The sequence below is a fragment of the Nestor notabilis genome, unplaced genomic scaffold (genome assembly GCF_000696875.1).
Source record: "Nestor notabilis isolate BGI_N333 unplaced genomic scaffold, ASM69687v1 scaffold1230, whole genome shotgun sequence".
In the NCBI taxonomy this organism is placed as follows: Eukaryota; Metazoa; Chordata; class Aves; order Psittaciformes; family Psittacidae; genus Nestor; species Nestor notabilis.
The window spans coordinates 87,516-114,195 of NW_009912275.1; the positions used below are offsets into that span (position 1 = coordinate 87,516).

General features: G+C 34.8%; 2 protein-coding genes across 2 annotated transcripts; both read right to left on the bottom strand.

The window, feature by feature from the left end:
- Nucleotides 1-317: 317 nt before the first annotated feature.
- Nucleotides 318-17,139, bottom strand: RNF212 (ring finger protein 212; the record flags this gene model as incomplete). The annotated part of the gene is made up of 11 exons (XM_010018616.1): nucleotides 17,028-17,139; nucleotides 15,394-15,455; nucleotides 11,283-11,357; nucleotides 8,516-8,572; nucleotides 6,484-6,542; nucleotides 5,318-5,382; nucleotides 5,162-5,231; nucleotides 4,324-4,369; nucleotides 3,119-3,182; nucleotides 1,272-1,344; nucleotides 318-514 (listed from the first exon to the last, which is right to left on the bottom strand). Coding segments are annotated over exons 1-11 (880 nt in total), but the record flags the coding sequence as incomplete, so codon positions are not given.
- Nucleotides 17,140-20,219: 3,080 nt separating this feature from the next.
- LOC104408847 (transmembrane emp24 domain-containing protein 11-like) lies at nucleotides 20,220-25,093 on the bottom strand. The gene is made up of 5 exons (XM_010018575.1): nucleotides 24,964-25,093; nucleotides 23,972-24,072; nucleotides 23,084-23,209; nucleotides 21,215-21,361; nucleotides 20,220-20,369 (listed from the first exon to the last, which is right to left on the bottom strand). Exons 1-5 carry the CDS (start codon nucleotides 25,091-25,093, stop codon nucleotides 20,220-20,222), a joined length of 654 nt encoding a protein of 217 aa, XP_010016877.1.
- Between the last annotated feature and the right edge of the window lie 1,587 nt (nucleotides 25,094-26,680).

Genomic DNA, 26,680 nt, shown 5'->3' on the forward strand with positions numbered 1-26,680 from the left:
TATGTTTTGCAGTATTTAGAAATGGTATTTTTTCTAGAAAACAATTACAGGCATTATCAGCTTTAAATCTCTAGTAAAATATCACCCTGATGTGAAGCAAGAATATATTTTCACAGCAGATATTCTATTACTCATAAGATTAAGGCAAAATACTGATCATAAACATTTTTCATATTTGGCCAATAGCCTACTTCCAACTATGAAATATCATTTTTGTGTTGCTTAGATTATTTCTCCAGTAAATAAGTAATAAGCATATGTTATGTTGAATGTTTTTCAGGAACTGTTAAATATTGCTACTTTAAAAATACACTTGCCTAAATGTTGTCTTTGCAGAAGTCCAGAGATAGTGATTGGGTATCTTGTTGCAGATGACTGTGGGGAAGGTGATGTAAATGAATACATCTGAGGGGTTCTGAAATCTGAAATAGCCCAAGACCCCATTCTACTACTTTGTGATCCAGATGATGGTGTAAGTGAACATCCACTATGTGGTAGCCTTATTGGTGTAGACCTGTTAATGAAATTAATTCATGGGTATGATTTCAGGCTACTTTCAATGTACAAGAGGTTTCAAACCACCTTAAATTTATAGTGTTAGTATTTTAAAAGAAATTATATAAATTATTGTATTCTACATATTCCTTATTGCATTTTTATTAGGACTTTTACATATTTCCAAAAGCAGAAAGACGAAATAAACTATATGAGAATCAGAGATGGGGGAAAAAAGAAATATTTTGTTATGTGTATTTTAAATTTGTGCTAGGAGGATATAATTCACTTAATGATTATAGAGAACAAGAGGTTTGCTTTTTCTGGAACCATTATAAGCTTCCTCTTGGTGTTAATAATCTTCACAGTATATTTTCAATGTTTAGATGAAAAACCTGGAACACCTGCTGCACGCTGCATGAAGATGTTCAGGTTATTCAGAAAATAGCTCTTGTGTAGATACTGTGTTGTCACCTCTGATTTTTAGAAGAATTATAAAGGAGACAGGCTGATGACTACCTTTTTTATAAAAGTACTATGACTGTAGACGTCCACAGCTACAAGAACTCAGATTATGTCTGCACATTTTTGAAGAAAGTGATTTCAAAATAAAGCCTTCCAACAGTAACACATTCATATAGGTGATGGCTAGTCTGCACAATAACATTTCTTCACTTATAGAACATAACCTTTAAATGTACAGATTAATACAGGACAGACAAGAAAATTCAGTCTCTTACAGGAGATCATAACATCTTAAAAAGGTATTTAATTACCTCGTAGATCCTGCTCCACTATTTTGACTTGACATTACTCCAGATGACTGAGAACTTCTGTAAGATATACTACCTGTAAGAATCAAATTTTTAAAAACATGAATTACCCATTTTACTAAAGAGAGAACTTTGGAAACAGATTAGTACTTTAATTGCATCGTTTGGGACAAATTCATGATTGATTTATTCAAGAATTAAAAATGGTGCACAATTACAATAAGATTTGGCTGATGAAATAAAGTCACCATGTCACTTGAGAAAGTGATATATTAAAGATATATTAAAGATATATTAAAGATATATTAAAATAGTCCTGACAGTTAAGAATGTATTTTTACAATTTAACATAGACAAGGCATTTGAGGCATGAGTTGTCTTCCAGTAGCACCTGTTGCTGGAAAAAGATCCAGCAAAAGTAAGAGCTATCAAAAGTCCTCAGCAGTACTCCAGCAGAGAGGGAAAGTGAAAAATTGTCTTTAGCCTGAATAGCTAATTCCTACATAGAGCTTAGCTGTCACAAAACCCACCACATTGCATCATTCCTGCAAATCTTTTTCTAGTTAGCAGCGTTACTTCCTCTAACCTCCTCTCATTTATTAACAATCGTTCAAATATCAAGATAGCTCTGCTGAGGTCCTCCAACTCTTCAGCTTTTCTTTTTTGCCCTGCCCATGTCTGAGAAAGAAACATCATTAATCATTGTTTCTACTAGCCCTTACCTTTGTAAATACACTTTGACTCATTTAGCTTTGTCCACTGCAGAACTTTGAGTTGATTCCGAAATGTGCTGAACACACAACTGTTCTACATACAATTTTACTATCTAATTAAATATCTATTTATATTTAGACACAATAAAATAACCTTACTTTCACTATCTTGTTATCCATAAATTTATAGCCAAGTAAGCAGAAGGATCTGAATATATAAATCAGAAATAGCATAGAAAATGCAGGTTTTGCTCCTTCATTACAGCTGTATTCCAGTTGCATTTGTCTTTGTTTCAGGATGTTTACACCATGTGAAAACACAAGTGCTAAAAGCTCGTTTATGTGGCTGGAGATAGATTCTCTTAACTGCTGAAGCCAGGTGAAAGACTGCCTGAGAACAGACTTTTGCAGAAACATGCTGAATGGAAAACCAAGAATGGGGGACACACAGGAACTGCAGAGCATTAGGATTCCTGGGGAACTCCTCACAAAAAAACAGTACGCACTGATTTCAATAGGTTATTCATGTCTTACTTACATCAGAGTGTTACCCAAGTTCTACAATAGCCCAGGAACTACAGGGAAAAAAAGTCTTATACCCTATTAGAGTGAGATGGTGAAAAAAAAGTCACCTTTTTGAAGAAATTCTTGGTCTCATTTACCTCGCTTTTACCATGAAATACTTTTGTAATTTCCATTTAGTTCCACACACGCCCCCACCACTGTGATTTTAGCATGAGATTATAGACAATTTTAATCTCTGGTAATTATAAACAAATATAATTATGAAGTTTAAGAGAGGGTCAACAACGTAAATTGCAAGTATGCCTGTTACGTTCAACCATACACATCATTACAAAATGCTCTTTGCCATTTTTGATTACGATTGTTCAGCAAAAATCATTTTGGTTACGAGTAATTATTTACAGAATGGAGTAGGTCAGTACTAGAAAGACTTATTTCACTCTTCATTTTTAGCCATTTCCCATCTGCCGGAATGATGTCTACACGGTAAGTTCCTTATACTTCAACACAGTTCAAGTTTGCTCAGTAAACTGCTAATATATGGATTTTATTTTATTAATCCTCTAAACATAATACAAATGTTATCCCATTACAAACTTTCTTTTTACTCACCCATACGTCCATCTTGTGGTGGAGTGATTAATGATAATCTTGTTGGACCAGTTGGTGTCTCAGGCTAAATGAATGGAAAGTTATTAATTACAGTGTAATAAGTTTGTTCATTATAAAGGTATTTTAAGAAATAGTGTTACATTTTCGAGGTCTATAAAAACTGCAGATTTCTGATGCTTTCCACTGCCAGTTTTGTTCATAGCACTAAAATGCAAAACCTCAGAAATAAGTCACTATTTTTCAGACATTCTTCTCAGAATACTGATATAATGAAAAGCTCCTGCCTTCATTCTCATCTTAGAGATGTCATTCAAGGCATGCAATTCCCCATTCAAATATAATCTTCTAGCACTGATTTCAGACCGCTGACTTCTACACTTAGCTTTTTATTAACATGTGAAGATACTATACACTATACATTTGTTGATGCCACAGAGCATAGACAGAAACAAGCGGCAACCAAAAATGTTGATGAAAGGGGAAAGATAATGACTGGGTTGATTTGTGGGTTAAAAAAAACCCAAAACTTTTATCCATCATAAATGAAATTTCAGGAATGTTTTTGAGAATTGGTGTGATGTGAAGATTGCCAAGTGATTCATCTCTTATAACCAGACATCTGCAATGACAGCATTTATGTACAGGCTGATCCCCTGAAATTCCCATTATGGTGAGGGAAGAGAAACAGGAATGAGTCCAATATATCCATAGGTAGGTCTATCTATGGACGTAACCAATCCATAGGTTATAAAGGAAACCCTGAGATGTTAGCTTAAATCTGCATTGCAGATATCTGCATGAGATTTGGTGAAGGTGGAAATCTTATATGTGTTTCCATTTCTGAATACATTAGATCTTAAATTTAACTGCAACTCTCAGTTTCATGCATTAGCAACATTTATTTTGGAAACAGTTACAGTGTTTTTATAACATAAACATACTGTGATTCCAACATCGGAAGTTTAAAAGCCTGTATATGGCATGTGGAGAATTTAATTCCAGAAATCAGGGTTGTGATTTATTTCTTTTTGGTTCCTTTTGGGGGAGAATCTGACTTCTACTAAGCATTAAGGGTAGCTGAAACCAGCATGTACATAAGAACTGTTTTGAAGAGGAGGCAGTATTAACTGAGTAAAAGAAATCAAAAGCACATATATTTATATATGCATATATATATAAACATATAAAGAAAAAACACTACTTACTTTCCGCATTGGTGAAGCTATAGGATCGATCTCCATTGGCTCCAATCTTACAGCAAAGGTCAAAATAAGTATAACATTGTAATAAAACTAATACATTCATTATAATGATTTAAATTATGTTATATTCTCATGTTCAGTTTAACTACTAATGGAAAAGCATAATATATTGCATAACACAAAGAGTACTTAGGACTTGCAGTAAGAAAAATCTATTAATTGATTCTGAGCTTTGGTTTAGACATTTACAGAGAAATTCATTTTATGATTAGTATTGTTATTCTTGTACTTAAGTCAGAATAAATACGCATGTTTATATATATCTCACTTGTCTCCACAACAAGGGCATTCTGTAATTTTACTTTTTATTAGAAGTAAAGTCACAGCCACAGTTACAGAAATTTTATGCCTGAGCAAGCTATATGTTCAATTTATTTAAAAGTTAATAAGCCTTACTGGAGTTCATCCTATCTAACTTTAGACAGCTACAATAATCATATAGGTGCCTGTACAAGTAATTTAGGTTTCCCCTAAAATCATTGGGAAGAGTTCCTCACTAACTAATTAGCCTGTCTATCCAGAAAGTCTTTAGAATAAGGTGCATCATGTCTTAGATATTTTTCCAGTGAGTACAAAGGCTATCTATGCAAGTAGTTATTATGAAAACTTGGATAGGTAAGACCCTTCCTTGTTCTTTCATACTTACTGAATTTGCAGAAGCAAAACACAAAATCAGAAAATACACTTATTTTAAACTCACTTAAGAAATGGCTTTGTGTATAAAATATCAGTATATTGTCACTGTTAAGATTTTTGTTGAAAATTAACAATTTGTACCTACATGTCAGAGGTGGAGGGATGTCTAGGATGAAGAGAACATGAAGAATAACCATTCTGTTTTCTTGAAGGATCTAAAGCCATTAATAAATTTCAAATTAGAACATAGCTATATCCAGTGATATGTATTCCATATTTAGTATCTTAAACCAACACTTACTGTAAAATTGATTTCTACTTGTACTGGAATATGGTAGTTGTGTACTTTGTTCAGGAGTTTTCATACTAAGGGGGAGAAAGAAGAAACAACAGACATGAATTAAGAGCTAGTTTGGTTAGTTCATTTGTCTAGCTGGTCAATAAAGTATAAAATCAATACATTTTACCCATCAATAGCTGGTTTTAACACTACATTATTTGCCATGAAGCAAAATAATAATGTATTAAATATAATGTAAAAATATAATAAAGCTATTAACTTCTTCATATTTTAATATCTGTATCAGTCATTATCTGCCCAACGAGATCAATTTAGGATAACATTTTGGCAAAGTACTTTATGGAGTAATGGATGTTAAAATACAACTATTTACTACAGTTGAGCAAAAAATCATCATTTCAATGTATAGATTTCCCAAGCTTTATAAAATATAGTTATCAAAAGAAATGTTAGCATATTTATGACACTCACTAACAGCTGTGTAAAACTGGCAAGAGTGATTTATTCATAACATAAATAATGTTAAAAGGGAAACAACAACAAAAGTTCAAGAGAGTGCAAAAATGTTAATAGTGATGTCCCCTTCAGTTTAGTCTTGCAACTGATCCTGTTTAATATACCCCATGACTCAGGGACAGCTTGCAGTCTGTGAAATCTGAAGACAGACAGTTCTGAAGATAGAAAGTTACATCAATATTGAGAACTACAGAATGTTTTTACAAATGTGACTTTTTCCAACAATAATTGAAATAAAATGTAATTAAGTGAAAAGTGATAGCATAGAGTGTATTTAGGGATCAACAAGAACTGTAAGTTGGAAATAAATACGATAAAACAATTGGGTTGTATCAGCCAGTGAGCAGGGAGATAAGGATGCACTACCTCTTGTCTATCTCTTGCTAAAATTTCACCTTTAGAGTAACTCCTGACTTAAGTTTTAAAATAAAGGGATTCTTTATGACAGGATTGATTACTTGGAAGGAAATGGACCTGATGATAGAAATTACTCTTCATCTATTTCTGTAAAATATGCATCTTATATTTATACAAAATATATGAGAAAGTCAAAGCAAGCATAACTTTTATATGGCTTTATCAATTAAACTTACTGATTTCTGATTAAAAAGACTATTTCTCATTTACTTTTGTGGCATTAAACCCCTTACCGTTGTAGGTGATGAATTTGTTGTGTTACTTTCTGGAGAGACTCCTCCAACTTCACTGTCTGTGAGATAATCATAGATTTAAACAAAATCTTTTTACCTGATACATAACTTCATTTTTATACAACTAGTATTTGAAAGTGTTGAAAGGCTGTTTTCTATTGGTTTTAATCTTAGATATCGTTGCTGTTCCAGATTTATTGAGGGCACGACTATAGCTGTTACAATGATCCATTAAACAGTCTGGGAAAGGTAAGTTTCCTTGGGGCAGTTACAGACTTAGTTTGATTACCTTTTGTTAAATGTGCTGGTAATATTGGGTAAATAAATACTGAGAAAAGTGCTTAAAAATAGTTTGCTTTTATTTTTCTTCCTCTTTTTCATATGTGATATGAATGATACCAATAACTGTACAAAATACCAAATACCATGTTCCTGTATTTCTCATTTCAGTTTCAAAATTTATTCAGTTCTTTTCAGTATCTCTTTGAAATAAGCTTATGAGAAGAGTATTTCCTATCATATTATAGGCACAACCAAAAATATCTCTATCAAAGAATGTTATGAGCTTGCAAAATTGAAGAACATTAAGGTCAAGAACCTTAGGTCAGCTCCATAGTATGTGTATTTTTTACAGTCTTTTATTACATGATCATACATTATATTTTATGAAGGATGTAAAACTTTACTCAATAGCCTCAATACTGCATCCATATTTCATCATTAATTTCCATTGTGTGACCTTAGTCCTTCATTAACTTCACACTTCTCATATTTTGATTTGAAGATAAATTATGAATTTTCTTGTTAATTTTTCATGCTTCTCCTTTCACTATTATTAGAATTCTTTAATAACATTACCTGTTATACCTTTATATTTTTGGTTGGACGTATTATGCTTTTTTTTTTTTTTTGCAGATGTGAAACTGCAACGACGACTAAAGTCAAAATCTAATTTACACAAGATCTGGTCTTTTGTATTCTTTTTTCTTTTTCCTAGTGAAAGCTAGGTTTGATTAAGAAATTGACCAGTAGAGATGTCAGGCAGAATGTACCTTACCCTGTTACTCTGTAGGACTGTACCATTTTAAAGCCAAAATGCCTTAAAGAAGGTGAATAACTACTTGGTTTTCAGTATCTTTGGGTCCTAGCATAACACAGAGTCTAGACTTGTGAGGAGTATGGACATCAACACCCACATCACACACTATCCTCTGCACCCCAGTACAACTCTCAGAAACAGCAACAAAAGAAGCTTTTATTAAGGTCACAAGAGCTGTTGCTTGACAGTGACAACAGCGACGCACTAGAAATAAAGAAGGGGACCAGAAAGAATTTAGCCAAGCATGAGAATTTCTTTATGCTATGGTTGTGAATTTCTCTATGCAGTCGTCCATCTTTCCCAAAGGCCAAGACCTGCAGAATAGAGAGTGGCAAGAAGAAGCACTTGTGTCAAAGGGTATATTTGTGCATTTTCACTTCCCCGGGGGTCATTGCCATTTACCAAACTATTTATACTGTAAATCATTCTTGTTCCATCCTCTTCCCACTCACCTTCATCTCAAAGCCAGTGGCAGGAAGACTCAGACGGAGATTATAACTCCGAGTCTGAGGATCTACTGCCACTCTCACATCCTGTGTGACTCTGCCAGCTGTGATCTAGCCTTCCCCAGCTCCTTCAGATTCCCTCCCAGTAGCCCTGAAAGAGGGAGCATTGCTAGCTGATACCCACAGGAAGGAGGTGGGTACATCATTGCACAGGGAAACTTCTCTTCCTTGCTCACCTCAGCCCCATTGTCAAACCATTTCTCCACCAAAACAGCCTCACCAGTGCTAGTCATAGCTCATATAGGGTGCTTAAGACAACCAGCCTCTTCTGACCTTGATAAAATGCAAGCAGTTTTAAAATATTTACAAATACATAAATTATTCTAAGCATTCCAATAACGAGTTAATTTATTTTCTAAAAATAAACCATAGTAATAAGGCAAACATAAGAAATAAGGAAAAAAAGGAAAATCACAATTAGAGTTACCTTTTGTCTGTGGTATGCTAATAAATGTTTACGATGTTTCTCTTGAAACTCTGAAATCTTAATATAAATACAGTTATATCAAGCTTCACCTAATGACATTTATGCAGACTCAGCAAAAATGTGACAGAGATGAACTATTTCACGGTATTCACATCTTTCAGTATTTTAATAAGTATTTAACATATCTTTAAATCCTCTCCAACAAAACATTACAAGTTATTATCACTGATAAAGTCTCATAAAGTTTATTTAATCTAGTATGACCTACCCTACAGTTGGTAGATTTATTTCACTGAATTTATGTTTTAGCACTATGTTCAATAACAAGGTAAAGACATTGGAAAGCCAGTTTATCTGTGGTGTTTCTTATTCATTAGTGCTAAGCAAACACATAAAATAAATGGCAACATAAAAAGTAATGTGTCTTACTGGCAATTATAACTTGCCTTGTAAAAATACCTTGTTAATTAAAAAATAATTTTCAGACATAATTTTCAGTCTGGTGGTATGTAAGTACTTCTTGGGTCCAAATGAGGATCATAAACCATGACAGGTTAAAAGTAAAAAAATACAAGGTAGGCAAGACAGAAGCTTGAGGAACAAATTGCAATAGGCAGTAACTTAACAATAAATCTTTCTTCTCACATGTAAGAAATCTGCCAGAAAATGTGTAGTGATAGAGACAACTGAGAAGACACACTCTGAGAAGATAAACCCATAGTGGAATATCTAATGGTTACTTTTATTTCACTGTAGAAGAGCCTGAGAGATTCCCACTGGATACTCAACAAAGGATCAGAAGTGTCTTCAGAAGATCTGATGGAAGAAACAGCCACTCAGAAAGTAATGGCTCTGATCTGCCTCCCACTACTCAGAAATGAGGTCTTGGATCTATAAAGGAGAAATCTGTGAAAACATCAATTCACTGCTCAATACCAGTCAGAAAAGTATATCAGATCTTAGAAGTGGTTACAAAAAGAATAGAATAATGAGCATCATTATTCCACTTAAAAAAAAAATACACGTATGTTATTATATCCTGACTCTGTTTAACATCTCAGGAAGGATATAGTAGGTCTAGAAACAATTCAGGTTAACAAAAGGTATTCAAGATCTTCAGTAAAAGAATGACCACATAGAATACACGTCTTCATGGCTGAAAAAAAGACAGTTGAAGAAGGGCTGCTTTAGCAGTTCAAAACTAATGACTAGCACAGATGAAGTGCGTGGGAATGGTTACTTTTTCCTCTAAAATGGGATTTAAGAATATCAAATTAAACTAGCAGGTAGCAGGTTAAAACCTGATAAAGGAAATCATCACCACACAGTGTATAAACTGTGGACCTCCATTCCACAGTATGTGATAAATGCTAAATATTCAGAAAACAACCTGACAATTACATGGGGAAAATTATCCACCAAAAGCTTTTGAATGCAAAGCACCAAGCCCACATTGAGAAATCCCTGTGCCACAAACTGTTGAAAGCTAGAAGGCTGTACTGAAGACATATCACTACATGCCAGTCTTGATCTCACATGCTTTCCTAAGCACCTGCTGTTCTGACTACGTATGAGATTAGATATTAGATTAGATAAACCTTTGCCCTGACAGATTAAAACTGCTCTTGAGTCTTTTGATGCTGGTAGAAGTTCTGGACATATCTTAAGGCCTTAATTACACTTCAGTATGTTCCCCATAGGTTATCTCAGGCTGCAGAAAACCCACCTCAGTCTTTTATGACTGTGTCCTCTTTTTAGTTTCTTTGACAGAAGTTTGTGTTCACCTGTCATCAATTGGTGGTATAGCTGTCTGGATTTGTTCAGAATAACTACTGATCATTGTACATGCTGTTAAGCAATGTGTATGGAAGGACCTTGTGTTGCCTACGCATCTTAGGAGGAGAAGTGCTGAGGAAAGGAAACATGAACAAGCTTTGGAGAAGTTTGTGAAGCATGGAGCAGAGCAAATATGAATCCATAATCACCACTGAAGCAAGCATGTGATCTTCCCTGGGTTACTTTTCTTCTGGATCAGGAAGAGATCAAACAAGTATCAGCCCAAGGGAGATAACACAATGAAGGTTGCAGGAAGGTTCAAGGAGAATGTTCTACAATTCAACCTGGAGTTGAAACTGCCACTGAAATGCTCAGTAAGAGGGATGAGGGCAAGTCCAAAAGCCAAGCTGAAAAGATGCAGAAAACAAGCAGCTCAATGGGAGTTTATATGCATTCATTTAACCCAGACAGCTACTAAAGTTCTGGACTGGAAACTGAGCCTTGAGGAAGGGATCCTGCCTGGAGTTTACAAAAAGCAGGAATGAAAGTTACCGTGGAATCATTTATTGCTTCTGCCTGAAACAGCAGACCTGGTTTGATGAGAGAGAGCGCGAGCATTCAGCTCAGGACTTCAGCTAACTCAGGTTTTTGCTGTGCAACTTTTTATTGCTATAATTAGGGCACACTATCTGGGCATGTTTAAGATTATGGCAGATATAATTTTTCATTGTATGGCATTGAAAGTGATTTTACACCATTAAAATAACCAGACTAGTGGTCCTCAGAGAGAGCTTGAAAACATAAGCAGTGACCATGATGAATAATTTATGCTTTCTTAAGAGCTTTGAAGCTGTGGAATTAAGAAGGTAAAGATAGTAATGGGCATACATTCACTTTCAATCATTCACTCATATATTTTTCCCGTTAATACAAAAATCAGCAGAGGTTGGTCATTATTTTACAGAGTTAAAAAGTTTTAAGGCAGATTCACCTGTGTTATTTCTTTTGAATATTTCTTGCATAACGTATCTATTCCCATGAACAGTGATTGAATATCAGGACTTGTCTACCGAGAAAAGAAAGTGTATTAAGGTTAGCACTTATATTTGCAAGTTATATCGAATAAATAATTTTGAGAAGTGTTCCTTAAATTGATTGATGTATAAGAATAAAAAAAGACAGATCAAAAGTAGGATGATACAGAAATTGAAAACAAACCCAGACTTATTTAATGCTCTTATTAACCATCTGGAAGGTTTTCTGCTTTTGTTTAAATATATTACACACATATATATTTATTGTAACTAAGGCAATAACAATTTCCAGAGGACATTCAAGACAGATGCTGTGGTCCTCTGGAAGACACATTGCCTTCAGACAGAGAGGCTTCTGGGAGTCCCTTCCTAGGCTTTTTGTCTCTCACCATCCCTAGCCACATGGATGTATCTTACAATCAGTTTTGCTTCAAAGTCGTGTTTCAGAATAGTTCCAGTACTGACTGGGGTTTTTTTTTCTTTCCTGTCTGTCTATCCTAATACAAAGAAAAAGCTCTAAAATGATAGTTGAATTTTCCAAATATTTTATGACTGAATCTTTTTATCAGAGATCATGATATGACCTGACAAAAGGCCATCTATGTTTTTAGAAAATGCTGAGTAAGTGCTCTCTGCCTAAGTTATCACTGTAATAAAGATATATTTACCATTCATGGTGAGAAATAAATGCTACAAAATATTGAGTAAATTTCAGAATAATAGTGACATTTGGACAGTTATCCAAATCTACAAGCCAATGTAGATAACCTAGTTAGGTGTCACTTTAATCTAGAATACTTGTATTTCTAATTTCTTCATAAGAAAAATAAACAAAATACAACCCCAAAATAGTTACACTAGTTATAGTACTACATTAAAGTACATTAGTAAGAAGTAATAGTGCTCACATTTCAATTACCTTCTACTGTAACAGTAAACAGCTTTTAAAAACATGGAATCTAGCCAAAAAAAATCTACATCTACATGTAAACTCCCAACTGGAAGGTCCTTTTTGATATATTGTGATTGTATGATAGAAGGTAGGTTTGTGACTAGTCTGTTTGAATAAAAAGCAAAAAGAAAAATCCCAACATATTTAGACGACAAAAAAAGATTGTCCCAGAAAAAAGCTATCCTTCATGTAAGAAATCACACTTCAAAATCCAGTCAAAAGGAAGTGAAATTGTTGTAGGCAAAATGTAAATTAATCCCAGAAGTACTAAAGAATCTCAAAATGTTTTAAAATTAGAAAAAAAATATACTGATAAAGAAAAGTGGATTTTTGAAAGAAATAAGAAGTGGGGCACCTGTGAATGAAGCAACAGGTTTTGGGGGTACTAAAAAAATAGAGAAGTGCAATCATTTAAATTAAAAATATTCCATTGAAATAAAAAAGAATTAGGCTTTGCTCCACTTGGAAATGCACAAACGTATGGAGAAATAATATTTTTACCTACTCCAAAAAAAGCATAGTAAAATGTCAAGCATGCAAGAATAAATAACAGCCTCATTTGCCAAACCGATTTTCAATGTGTGCTTAAGTTATATATTTATAATGATAGGAGGGAACTCTCACATGTATGGAAAATAATTATGTGAGGAGCTACATTAATAACCTTCATTTGCAACAGATTTATATCTTTTGTTCTTTATATTCTGGCATCAGCTACTTCAATGTCCTGTATAGCAATTCATTTCAGCAAAGATGGCGTGCACCCTTTGGTTAGTGTAGAATCATGTGTGTGGCTGCCAAATGCACTTCTGGTTATTGATGAGCTGTACTTGCATTGCTCTCACCAGGGGAACTAAACTGCTTTTCCTTGCTTTCTCTAGCTACCAATTTTTATAGAACTCACAGGAGGAAATTAATTGTATTTGAAACTTCCTCTGTCCTTTTGAATTTGGTTGACATTAGCCAAAGCATTCAAAAATTTCCACAGGCTGAACTGGTAGACAGAGAAAAGCAGGTAGTACAGTCTAGCTTATCTATGGTGTTTAAGTAAAGAAAATACCAACAAGACAGTAAAATTCCATCATATTCATAAAAATACATTTGTTACCTCTAAAATGCATTCATGAGGAAGCAACCTCTAGAAATCTATTTAAGGTTCTAACAAAACAGTGACCTTGGTTTAAGTGCCTCTCAGATCTGAAAAAAATATAAAACCCAACGAGCTTTGTTGCTGATGTAAAAACTCTTTAAAATAAAGGTTTGTTGAAGACTATTTATATTTTATCTGTTGCAGGGAGGAGTAGCAGATGTTAATATGATATTCTGAAATAATGAACAGCAAGATTCTGATTTATCATAACATTTAACCATCCTCTGGGAAAAAGCAAGTGTGAATCATGAGACATAGAAGGAAGATGTAAAGGTGACAAGCATGCATTACTGTAAAGATGAGAATATTTAATGTGTAGATGTTGATTGGCCCAATATACAATTTAATGAGGAGTTTTAACACATTTATAGGACTTCCTACTCATTAGGAATTCTTCCATTACATCAAGCTCATAAAGCTTACCAGGTATATTTCCACTTGGGCTCCTGAATTATAGAGTCATGACTTTTTTATATGCACCTTTAATTATCATTCCAATCATTTTATCTGTTCTTAATCAAGGCTAAGCAATCATCATTAATGTCTTTTTTAAAGAATATGGTAATTTGCTTCCTTCCATTCCTCCAGAGCAGTAGCAGGTTCTAATGGAACATCTAATATTTTTGTTAGTATCCCAATCATTACATTTTTTGATTCCTTTGGTATTTTTTAAGTGAATTGTCAAGTTCTGTTGGAATGTTGCAATTTAAGACTGACCTAACTTGAAAATTAGCTTTGTTTTGAGCAAGGTGTTGGACAAGATGACCCGCATAAGTCCCTGACAACCTAATTTTTTCTGTGACCAAAATTCACAACAAAACTTGCAGCCAAGTTAGGCTGAGATTGAAAGCTGAATAAAATACCTCCTTTAGGAGTTTTATAAGGGGCTTTTTTCTTTTTAATTTGATTAATATGTGCATTGTTCCTTTGTATTGTGTTTGAATTCTGTTGGTTTGGTGGAATTTTTTATTTTTGGTAGCATTGTCTTCTTCATCCTGTTTCAGTTCTGCAAGATTCTGTGTCTACAAAATATAGTGTAACAGCTTTTTATTTTTATATGTACAGTATGTCTAGTTAAATTACAGAACGTAGAGTTAAAGATTTCTGTATTTAGATACACTTTAGCTCAGTTTTAAATGTATCTAGAGAAATCGTGCTCTCCTTCAAGGTCACCTCTTCAAGGTTAGTCCCAAATTTTCCTCTATTTCATCTACATGATTGCCTCGTAGGACATTATGTGTTAGCTATGTTGAATGCTCTTAGTATTTTAATTCTATCACTGTAAGGCAGGCTTGTCGCTTAGGCAGGCATCAGTCTAGGAAAATAGAAATGTTTTCCCAATCCATTTATGAAATTAGCAAAGGAGAAGATGGTTCCTGAGAGAAATAGGAAAATTAAATCTTTCTAATGATAATTCAAGAAAGGGAATTAAAAGCTATTCACTCTCTGGTGAATAAGAGAATTCCCAACAATATTTCAGATCCTCTCTTAATCATATGGCCATAAGGAAAATAGTTAAGCTTAAGAGAAAACAAGATAAAAATCCCAATACGCTTGAAAACATTGAAGTACCACCATACAGATTTTCAATTCAGTCCATTACAAGAAATAATTCATTACAGTTCACTTTCTCTGATATACAAATGCCAAAGTCAATAAATACTTTTTTTCATTTTTAAAATAGTCACTGATGTTACCCTGTAGCCAGTCACGTTTCTGGAAAAGGTTGGAGTAATTTACAGTCCAGCAGAACCTGGAAACCTAAAAAGGCTCTGTAGGCTTTTATATGAAGAAATCCATAAAACTGAAAGCTGTATAGTGCATAAGTATCTTCAGTCTACCAATCTATTATCAGTAAATATTCATGGCACAGTTGGCAAAAGAATGGAAGTATTTTGTAATGCAAATAATTTAGCTGTTAAACAAACTACACATTAATGTAATAGAATACTAAAGCTTCATTTACCTGTTTTGAAAGGACTAATGTACGACAAGGAGTTCTACAGATCAAACATTCATCTTTTTTGCCTGCAAGGTAAAGACAGATGTAAAATATACATCAAACTGAATAGATACTGAATACATTTTTAATAGAATTTGATGCCTAAACTTCTCTTTGGAGCCTGTGAAAGGAATCTGCAGGTTAAACAAGAAATACAAATAAACCTGAATGAAGATTTTGTTTCTATAACCATTACACACAGTTTCATGGGGACAATATGTGTGAATGTCATCAGGTCTTACTCTTGCAAATAAACATTCATGTAGATGATTTTATGAATATAATTAGTATCAGTGAATCAGGTGACTTTCAGTTCTGTTGATTTAAACAGGACTACTTGCCTGGCTTAAGTAAATATATGCTTAAGTGCACTAACAAATTAGAGTCAACTTTAGACTGGGGCCCAGTCTGGCTCTCTCAACAAACCATATGAAATCTTAACTTCAAAAAATTACTAATTTTACATGATTATTTTTTCCAGTGAAATATTCATCAAATTTCTTTTTAACACTTTGTATTTTTTAAATATCTCTTATTTTTTTAAATATCTCTGATTATTTGCAAACATATTAGCAAATATTTCTAGTAAATGCATATTACTACAATATTTATAATTGATAATTATACTAGCTGCTTCTTTTCTAAGGATCAATATTTATAAGCATCTTTAAAGAATAACTAAATTTTAAACCTGATATTATCAATATTACTGAATTCAGAGCAAAAGGGGTTTTTTTCTGCCAAACAGTATTAAGAGCAGAAAGAAAAGCTGTTGTTCAGGTTCTAGGAGCCTACGAGTTGTGTTTAGAGGCTGCATTTTATGATTTTCTGTCTCCTTAGCAGCAACCCTGGGAAAACTTTTTGTCTAAAGTTTTCTGAAATACAGAGTGACCTTACTCTGTGTGCCCGTATAAAAACCCCAGGGTGTTTGTCATAGCCACAGCTGGAAAACGTTGATATTTGTCTGCTGTTTTTCTGTTTCGAAAAGCAGCTTCTTTATTCTGCTATCTTTTGCACAGAGCTTCATCTAAGCATATAAAAGGAGTCTCAGAATATGACCCAGGAACTGCATATGACACACAAGAGTTTCAAAACATCATCTTCAATACTCCAAACACTGCTGAAAATGTTCTTCTGTTTCAGTGACAATACTGACACAATGTCTTAAAACTCTTAGCAAAACCCGCCCTAAACAAATCCTATGTTCTGCAAACTGCTCTTTCGCTAATGAAAAAGCATGCCCTTTCCAAAATTAGACAGACCGAATGCCATCTTTAGGGTTGTTTTTACAGTACAATCATGCATCATTAACATCCAGGCTCAACTTTTATTAAAGCCTCCAGTTTTCTCTGTCTAAAGGGTTGCTCTCAAAGCCACATCGCTCCAGCCAGATGCATCTGGAGGCAGACACAAGTGGGTTTTACTGCTTAAAGAACATCAATGTCAAGAACTGAAAAGGTTTATCAATAACATTCAACTGAGAAGCAGAAATGCCCAGGCCTTTTTCCACAGTCAGGAGTGCTAATGGTTAAGGTAAACGTGTACACACCAGCAGCTGAAGCAGAAGGCCAAGCCGCCCTGCCTGCAGCAGCCATTACCTTTCTGGAGGCAGATCTCACAGATAACATGCCCACAGCTCGTGAGGCTGAACTGTGGGGCGGTCTTGCAGGGCTCACAGAAGCAGACATTGCAGAATATGGGGACAGACATGGGGTGCAGGGGCAGGAGGGCCCAGCAGGGAGCCGGCAGCGGAGGCAGATGCTGGGGTGAAGCCTACAGGCCTCCCACCGCCATGTTCCTCCTGCTGAGGCTCCTCCAGGCACTGAGGTGGGGGCTGGCGCTGACCCTCCCACCCCAGGGGAGCCTGCGGTCAGCAGGGTTTGACCCTCACACCCCAATAAATGAGGTTTTCTGGCTTCTCGCTACCAAACCGGAGAGAGAGCCCATGCAGGGGATCCTCCCTGAGACATTTCCCCTTTCCTTCCTCAAATATGGGCAACTGAGGTCAGCCAACATCCAGGGCTCTGGTAGGTGCTTCCCCATGAGCCCTGTACTCCTCATAGAGGCAGCCATGCAGCAGGTGTGTGGAAAATGGTGGTGTCTTTTTCACTCTTTTAAATGCAGGAATCCTAGAATGGTTTGGGTTGGAAGGGACCTTAAAGCTCATCCAGCTCCACCCCCTGCCATGGGCTGGGACACCTTCCACTAGAGCAGGTTGCTCCAAGCCCCTGTGTCCAACCTGGCCTTGAACACTGCCAGGGATGGGGCAGCCACAGCTTCTCTGGGCGCCCTGTGCCAGCGCCTCAGCACCCTCATAGGGAACAACTTCTTCCTTATATCTGAATCTCCCCTGTTTAAGCTTGAACCCATTGCCCCTTGTCCTGTTGCTGCAGTCCCTGATGAAGATCCCTCTCCAGCATCCTTGTATCCCCCTTCAGATACTGGAAGGCTGCTCAGAGGACTCCACAGAGCCTTCTCTTCTCCAGGCTCTGCAAAGGTTATTAATTTACTTTCATAGGTTTGTTGCAGTTTCTTTGAGTGAGGAAAAAAGAGCAAAACAAGAAGTTCTGAGTTTCATTTCTTAGCCTGAAAAAAGCCCCCAGGGCTTGCTAATTTCCCTTGATGAAAAATTTATGGGAAAATTCCCTTACGGACCTACTTGCAGTGCAGGCTGTAGCTCTGGGTACAACAGAGACACAGACTGCACAGGAGCAACCTTCAGCTTTTAACTGCATAAAGAATACTGACCCCAAAGTGCTTCCCAAAAGAGCTATAATTCAGCTTCTACTTTATAGAGTTAATTAAAAATTTTGAAGGAGACTGAAAATATTTCATCAAAGCAAAGATATTTAATTATTATTATTATTATAGATAAAAAATGAAGCACTTTCAAGCTATAGGCGAGGCTCCAAGTCTCAGTGCTGGTTTGAGTATAGACCTAATTAATAAAGAGGAACATAATCAGCTCTTTTCTGATTCTGACATGGTGCCTGTCCTTTTGGTTTAAAGCTTAAGTGTATTTTAAGTGAGATAAGTTTGTCATTGGGATGTAGTTAGGAGCCTTACACAAAATAACAGCTAAATTCTGAACCATAACCTTGTAGCAACCCTTTATTAGACTTTCTACTTTGTCTTCATATCTCATATATTTTTAACACATCTTTCCATCTTTCCCAGCACCAAAGATGTTATTACAAGACATACTATGCGTGAGTGCTCTATAAAAGTGAATTAATAACACTTATTTCAATTTAATAACACTTGTTTCAACGGCATTTCAAGTGACAACTTTAAAGTCTCAGAAATTTAAATATAGGGGACACCTCAGTGAGTAGTTTTATGAGATTTAATTTTGATTGATGCAGTCTGTAGAGCATTGCTTTTTGCCTCTACTTTGTATCATCAGCTTTATGGATTCTCACATATTTGCAGCTGCATTTTCATTCTCACGCTGGAAATATAAGTGAACTTTAAGGGCAACATTATTTCCTTGCTAATGAAAGCAAAAGGTGAGAAGATAGAAAATAGAAAAAAAACAGTGCCTTTGAAACAATAATTGGCCTAGAGATATTTCAGCTTTTACTACCTTTTAGATTAGTGAAGGGTCTGGAAAGAGGAGTAGGAAGCCAAATCACAATATTCTACTGTCACAGTGCTCTCAAGAAACTTTTTCAATTATATGTTAATCAGGTGCTGAGATAGGTCATGTTATAACCACTTCCAACTCCTTCTTACACTAATGCTGCTTTATCTGAATTATTCACCGCAGCTTTTGACTTTTAATTGCATTATACTGTAGCTTGCTCTGCTAGTTGTACATAAGCTAGCTAAATTAAGGCCTAAAGATATATTCAACCAAGTTGCAGTAAGTGAAATGTAAGTGCATGATTAAGTCAAAAACTGGCAGTCATCATATGGTTCCTGAATAATTAAAATAGAAATAATTTTCCAACATAGAAACAGACTGAAGAATTTAGTGTAGTAATAACTGAAAATAAAAAATATAGTCACTAATTCAGTGTTTATGAAGAAACCTACTGTAATTTGACTTACTTTGGCACACTTCATAAATACCATAATTTCCATAAAAAGTTGTGGGAGTGGTCTGATCTCAAGTCAATAGCCTAATGTTTGGGGCTTATCTGGAAGTAAAAAGTAAGTAAAATCCCAAATTGTTTGCCTGGGTCTCTCTCTTCCATGGTAATTGCTACAGCCACTGATCATAATCTTAGGGGTGGGCTCCACTGTCACTTAAAACTTTGAATATTTGAAAAGAAAACATTCACAATTGTATTTGAGGAAAAGTTAAGTGTTACAGCTAGGTGGAGTTCAAGACATTGACAATAAATAAAGCACCACAGGGAATATAGTTGTTTCTCTGCCTAGTATCTGAATCGTAGTCAGTCTGAAATGCTGAACTGTTCATGGTAGTAGCGAAGAAGATTACAAAGCAAGTAGAGAAACTTAAAATATTAAGTTTGGGGTTTTCTTATTTATTTCTATTTTAGATGTAACAATCCTGATTTGAAATTAAGTGCTGCCTTAGCCAATGAGTTCTTTTAGATTTAGCGTTACTTCTGGGGGTAAAAAACGTGATAAAGGATGGGATTCAAGGAGTAAAATGTAAGGGCCTGCCAGGTGTTGCAATATAGATGGAGAAAGCAAGGTTAGAGTAAGAGAAGCTTGAGAGTTATTTATATACAACCAATTTTCTCATAGCAGGGGGTTTTTTGCATATTAGGTGTTACATGGTGCGCAATTTTTGAATCTGGGCATTTACTTTACAAGACTTAAACAAGCTTCTTAGATATAAAGAAATCTCTGAGTGATTTAATTTGCCAGATTCCAATGGAGATGAGGATCAGTGTTTGTACAATCGCCCACCAAACAATATTGCTGTTGGTTTCTTCACTTGTCTTCCGAAATTTTTCTTCACGTTCCTAAAGAAAAGAGGAAAAGCATAATTATTACCTTTTAGCATCTATATGTTTCCTGCTGCTATTCAGGTAACTAGACAAGCATCCCTTTTCTGCACGGTAATGGACAAACACTTTTTTCATGTTGATAAAAATGAAAGTTTGTTCTTATCCAGACAGTGGGTATCTTCACAAATCAAAAATGAGAAGCAGACACTGTATCCTGAAGCAGAAAGGCAAACAGAGCTTTCCCTTCTTCACAGAAGACACACTGTGCTAAATATGTTCCATTAGTGCAGCTTAAACCTTTTTAGTTTTACAGTCACTTCCTTATTGCAGTCAAATTTCTTTCTTTAGGTAACTAGCTGATATACTTCAAACACAGTCTGACTACCTGCATACATATAGGAAAGTGAAGACAATAGATGTACACTTGTTTGAAGTAAGGCTTTGTTTCTAACTGCATGGAGGTATATAAATATACACTCAGTCATTTCCTTACCCTCTCCAATAAAGCTTATGCACACAGACCAGCATGGAAACAACAGCTGGCAACATCACCAGTGACAGTACCTGCCACCTGCTCAGATGCTGTTGCTGACTCTGACCAAGAAAAATATATTTGGCAATTCCTGCTTTAAAAAAACACCTGCTGCTATAAGCCTGAGTTCCCAGTGACTAATTAGTTTTTATGTTACAGCTTAAAAATATTTTGCAAGGCAATGTAGGCTATTTTGGTTCAACAGCTGTAGATTTTTATGAGTTAGTTAAAAATAACACCACAGTTAAATAAGAAACTTCATAATACTTTATAAATCAATAAGCCTATATACAATATTTTTAACATTTCTGTGAGGGAACATACATACTCTTTCATAGTTTTGTTCTTTGGCTATGTGATGAATTTGCTCAATTAGATGTTCCAGTCTGATGTTAACTTCATTCACTTTGTCTTTTGCTTGAACAACAGATTCATCCAAAAAATGTTCTCCAACTCTAATGTCCAAATGGATACGCTGCGAACAGAAAAATTGTTGTTATTACTGTGTCTTCTGTGTTCTCAAAATTCCTTAGAAAAAAAGAAACAATGGATAATTTCCCTTTAAGCTCATTACAGGAAACCAGTTTTAATTGTTTATAGAAATCCTTCCTAAAATTAGAATCAGGTGGGCTATTTAAAGTGTTTCTTAAGTTTTAGCTTCAAATTAATTATACAAATTTTCAGTCTTCACTAATGTTAAGGCATTATTTTGTACTAATATTGATTCAACAACCAAGAAAATGTTTTTTCTTCTTTTTCCAATCTAGTTAAAAAAATAAGCCACATTAGGACTGCTCATTGTATTTCACATTCCTTCTTAATATTACAGAAATTACATTCTTCAGGAGTACTGCAATAAAATCTTTATAGATGCACTTCTAGGTTTTTTACTAACAGGAATATAAGACTGGAAGGAGACCAGCTGAATCATTATTTGCATGCAGCATAGGTATTCAAGCAGAACCATCCATAAAGTATCTTTTTTATTTCTCCACACACAGTTTATCCAGTATGAAATACCTCCCAATATCCTATAAACTATTTTACAATCTATAACAAAAATACCCCAAACTTGCCAAACAATAGACCCATAGAAAGAAAAGTGGAGAATGGAACTTGCAGTATTGTGCAACTTATCTTGGCATGAATGAAAAATTTTACTAAAACTGACAGGATAAAGTTCTCCTAGAAGCCAGTTTGTACCTAAGACAAAATAAACACATTTTAGCCAAACAGATAATCTGTAGAAATCATAAAGCTTGGTATTGCCATGATAGAAGTTTGATCTACTCACACAACCACAAATGAAGAGCGCATCTTCTTTCAGCTCTCTTAGAGTTCACCAACTGAATATCCAGAAATCCATCTCACAACCTTATGGTAGCCTTTGTTTAACTTTGTTTGAAGCAGTTCAGATAAGCACCACTGCATCTGGTTCTTCTATTTTGCTTCTGTGCTCTTATGCTGAACAAACTACCCTGTTTGATATCTGTGCTATTAATGTTCTCCTTCTCTGCATTTGTTCACCTCTTTTAAATAAGATGACCAGAACTGTACATGGGGCATACATCATGTACAATTATATTAATACAGCTCCATCTATACCAGATAAAAATCTTCTTCTGTAACCTTAGAATCACATTCATGATATGTAGTTAATTATGACCAAACAATGTTTTATTCCCTTTACCCTCTCTAGCTGATGAGCTTTGCAAATTTTTTTAGTATTAGAATCTAATTACTTTTGCAATGTGTATGATTAAATTTCCAATTACTTCCATAAATCGGTCCATAAGAACACCTACTAATTCCAGTGTAATAGTCCCACTTCGGTACTGTTAACTCTTCTTGGTTTTGTGTTATCTACACATTCCTAAAGCATACATCTAGGATGAAATTATATTTTGAACCAAATAGTTCTTCCAATTAATCAGAATCTTTCACATTCAAAGTACTTTACAAACATTAAACCACTCTATTGTTATTAGTTTTACCTTTTTAATCTTTACTTCTTAAATAGCAGAACGAAGTCTTTTTATCTCTCCATCTCCATGATTCTAGGTTTGTCTTCTTTAATTACTAGGAAATGTTAAATTATCTGCTAGAATTTAGACCAGCTTCTAACCTAGTTTGTAATCTCTGCAGTTTGTAAACAACTAATACTATTACAACAAAGAATAATTAAGAAATCACCTACCAGTTTACTTCCTGCAAGTGCCACAAATCTTGAGGAGTTAGATTGTAAACAGATAAAATGCTCCCCAGAAAGATAGGATGTAAAAGAAAATGTTCCTTGAGACCCGTACAGTTTTGATAATTGTACCTGTAATTTAGATATTATATTTGTTGTGTATGTACATTATAAATATCAATGAAACAATCAAAAAACAGTACTGTAAATTGGATGTGAAAAGTAATCAATTAAACCTCCTGACATCATTAAATTTATCTGAATTTCAGAATAGATTTAGAGAAAAATAAACAATTTCAGCTCATAACGAACTTTGAAATGTTATGGATTTCTGCAATGTACAAAAGCTAAAACTCTCTAAAGCACTTAACATTTGAAAACTAAGACTTTCTCTAGGCACAGATCTAAGTTGTTCATTGCTGAAAAAGCTTGCGATCTCATAGCAGGGCAGGCAGCTGTTATGCAGGATGGCTACAGGCAGCCCCATGGTAATCTTGAGTTTTGCAGTTTGGTTTATTATCATCTTTCCTTTCTGCTGCTTAAGTACATTCTATCCCATCTTACTTCATTAGTGAGTTTTCTTTTTTTTTCTTAATTTATTTAACCTGTTTTCTCTGTTATCCCATACTTTTCTTAATGACAGTTTCCCAAAGCCAGTAATAATGCAAAAATTGTCCACCCATGTCATTATCAAGCATTTTCACTCCTATTTACCTTGGTAGACATCAAAAGGTGTTCGTACCTTTCAGCATCAAAATACTGAAATAGCTGGTAGACTGAAGATCTACTTTTCCCTCGGAAGTGTCTACCGTCTATTATTTTTAGATAGTGTTGCCTGCCAGTATCAAAAGTGAACTCATAAATCATACAGAAATATTCGTAAAGCATATTTACCTCAGCAGAAGGAGATGTGACAGTCACAATCATTCCTAAACCAGGAGCAGATTCAAGAAAATCTCGGATTTTCATATCCCAACGTTGTACTTTGTAATTCCCTGAATAAAAACAAAGGTAAAAGTCTGTTAAACAAAACCAGAGTTTAATATTAAACATCTTTATTGCTTTTTCAGCAAAAAAATATAAAGATAAATGATTAACAATAAAGCAGTATATGTATATCATATGCTTATGATTAAAATCACTCAGGGGACACTTTACAGCAGTGTGAATTGCAATAAATTTTTACTACACAAGAAACTGTTCTACAATATTACAAAATTGGTTGATTAACAAGTAATACTTTCTGATTACTTCTAATGCTCTGGCAAGATAGTATATAGAAGGCACGGTAAGACCTCTAAAAGCATAAGGATGCTGTATTCAAATTCAATTTTTAAGATGGTCTTACATATTTATCACATAATTTATAAAAAAAGTATTATTTTTTATTTTTTTTTTACTATCTCGTTTCAATCTTACACTTACGGCCATGTACAGTAATGTGCTTGTTATATTCCATGTGAAATGGAATTTTTGTACATCTTGAACTGCTTCTTTCCAGACCAGCATTAATCAAAAAAGTAACTCTCCCATTTATATGGGAAAAACATGTTACAGAAATTCTGGTATAAATAAGGAAATCAGTCAGACTGTATATAAGAACACATTGAAGCATCAATTCCACAGCTGTAGAGTTAGAAGACATTCTTTTTCTTTGTCTAGCCAGCTAATCACTCTAGAAACCTGCATTTCTTTGTATGATGGATACACAGAATTTGTGAAGACATTATGACTAGCACCTGCTGCAGGGAATTATTTTCAGTGTGCCCTCTTTTTTATCCCCATAGTTTTGCCATATTCATCAATCACAGAATTTCCTGTTACATTACAAGCTATCTTTATTATTGCATAGGTTAGAACATCATATGGCATTGACAGATACCTACCAATTACCAACGTGTCACTGGGAACGTCTTCGATTATACATTTCTGTTCTCTTTCTCCACTGTGAAAATACAAAGTAAGTGAAAAAGAAAACCAGAAGTTCATAAGAAATCCTATTAAGTAGCTTTTCATGGCTTTTGTGTATCCCAGTTGTACTGCTTTTGAAAGTAACTATTTACAAATGTAGTCCTGTGCTTGTTCTCTGTTTGCTGCTTATCGGTGTATTTTTGAAAGAAAAAAAACTGTGAGAAAAGGCAGCTGGTGGTTACACATTTATAAATAGCTACGGTATGTTCTGCAGAATGAGATAACATGAAAAGATAACTTGTAAAATCTTTCTTCTTTCCCAACATCTAGATTAAAATTTTGTATTATGCATGTAGAAGAACATGAAATTGGAAAGGATCTCTCAGGTACTTGAGATCAGTTCCTTAGATTACTGTAATCACATTGGTTATCTTTTCCCATAAAGTGCTCAATTTTCAACTAAAATGAAGTTGTTAATTTATCTTTCCAATTTATTCTGGGTGACTATTCCAGAGCTTCACTCCTCTTCTATTAAGAAGTCTTGTAATTAGCTGCCTATCAGTGAACATATGTATACATCTGCTCAAAACCAACAGGGAATACATAAAAGGGCTGAAAGAAATATGAAGAAAAAAGTCAACAAACTCAAGCAATAAAAGAATCTGAAACACTAATGAATAGGATATAGCAGGAAGAAAATTACAAAATTAACACTCCGAATAAGACTTTTTTACGTAAGAATGTCTTTTTTGTAGATTCTGCTAAATAAATTCTCCAAAGAAAGTTATAGTGTAAATCAATGATTGAGACTTTTAATTTTACTCTTTGTGCTAATATAGACCATTCTATACGTCAGATGATGAACTAATTTTCCATTCAAGTGTTCCTTGTCCTATAAACTGAGATCACTGCATCTGAAAGGTTGGTTTCAGTGTAAGATGATATGTGATCATTTACCAGCAAGAAAGGATCCACCTATGCGATCATTGCCCATAGGAAGAATTCATCTTTGAGCTTATTTTACCCCTTCAGAAGCTCACTACACTCCTGTTGAAGGCACTGACTCTTTCCATCCCTGGCATGTCCCTCAGCAGCACCTGGCATTTGACAATGAAATTGTTCAGCAATGTCCTTGAACGTATCTTCAAGAACCTCTCAGTTTATTTCAGGATTCTGTTTCCTGACTTCAGATTATGGGGTATAAGCTACCTCTACTGCACACACACAGGCTAAATATGCAAGTAGACAGGGAAAACACCATTTCCTGACTGGAATTTTATCAGCATTTATTTTGCTTGAAAAGGTAGAATTTGGATTTATTGTTTTGTTTTTATATAGCTGTCAAATGCTCAGCTGCAGAAGTTGCATCCTCAACACAATGCACACACAACAGGACCATGAGTAGTCCTTTTCTCATATTATCTAACACCTCCTCTGAATTATTCTTTCAATTGCCTCATAAAATGCCCCATTTGCATTTACAGTTATTTGGTTACACCTGTAAATAAAACTCTGGCTTCCTATCCAATTCTGTAAGCACAGGCTTACAACCATCATTGGTTCAGTCCCCTTCACAGCATGAAGTATCTTCATAGAAGTTCTAGCACAAGTATTATTTCACCTCCAGCAAAATACAGCATTTCTGTGCTGATAAAGAGATTATGAGACAAGGAGAACTGATTCCTTGAGCAT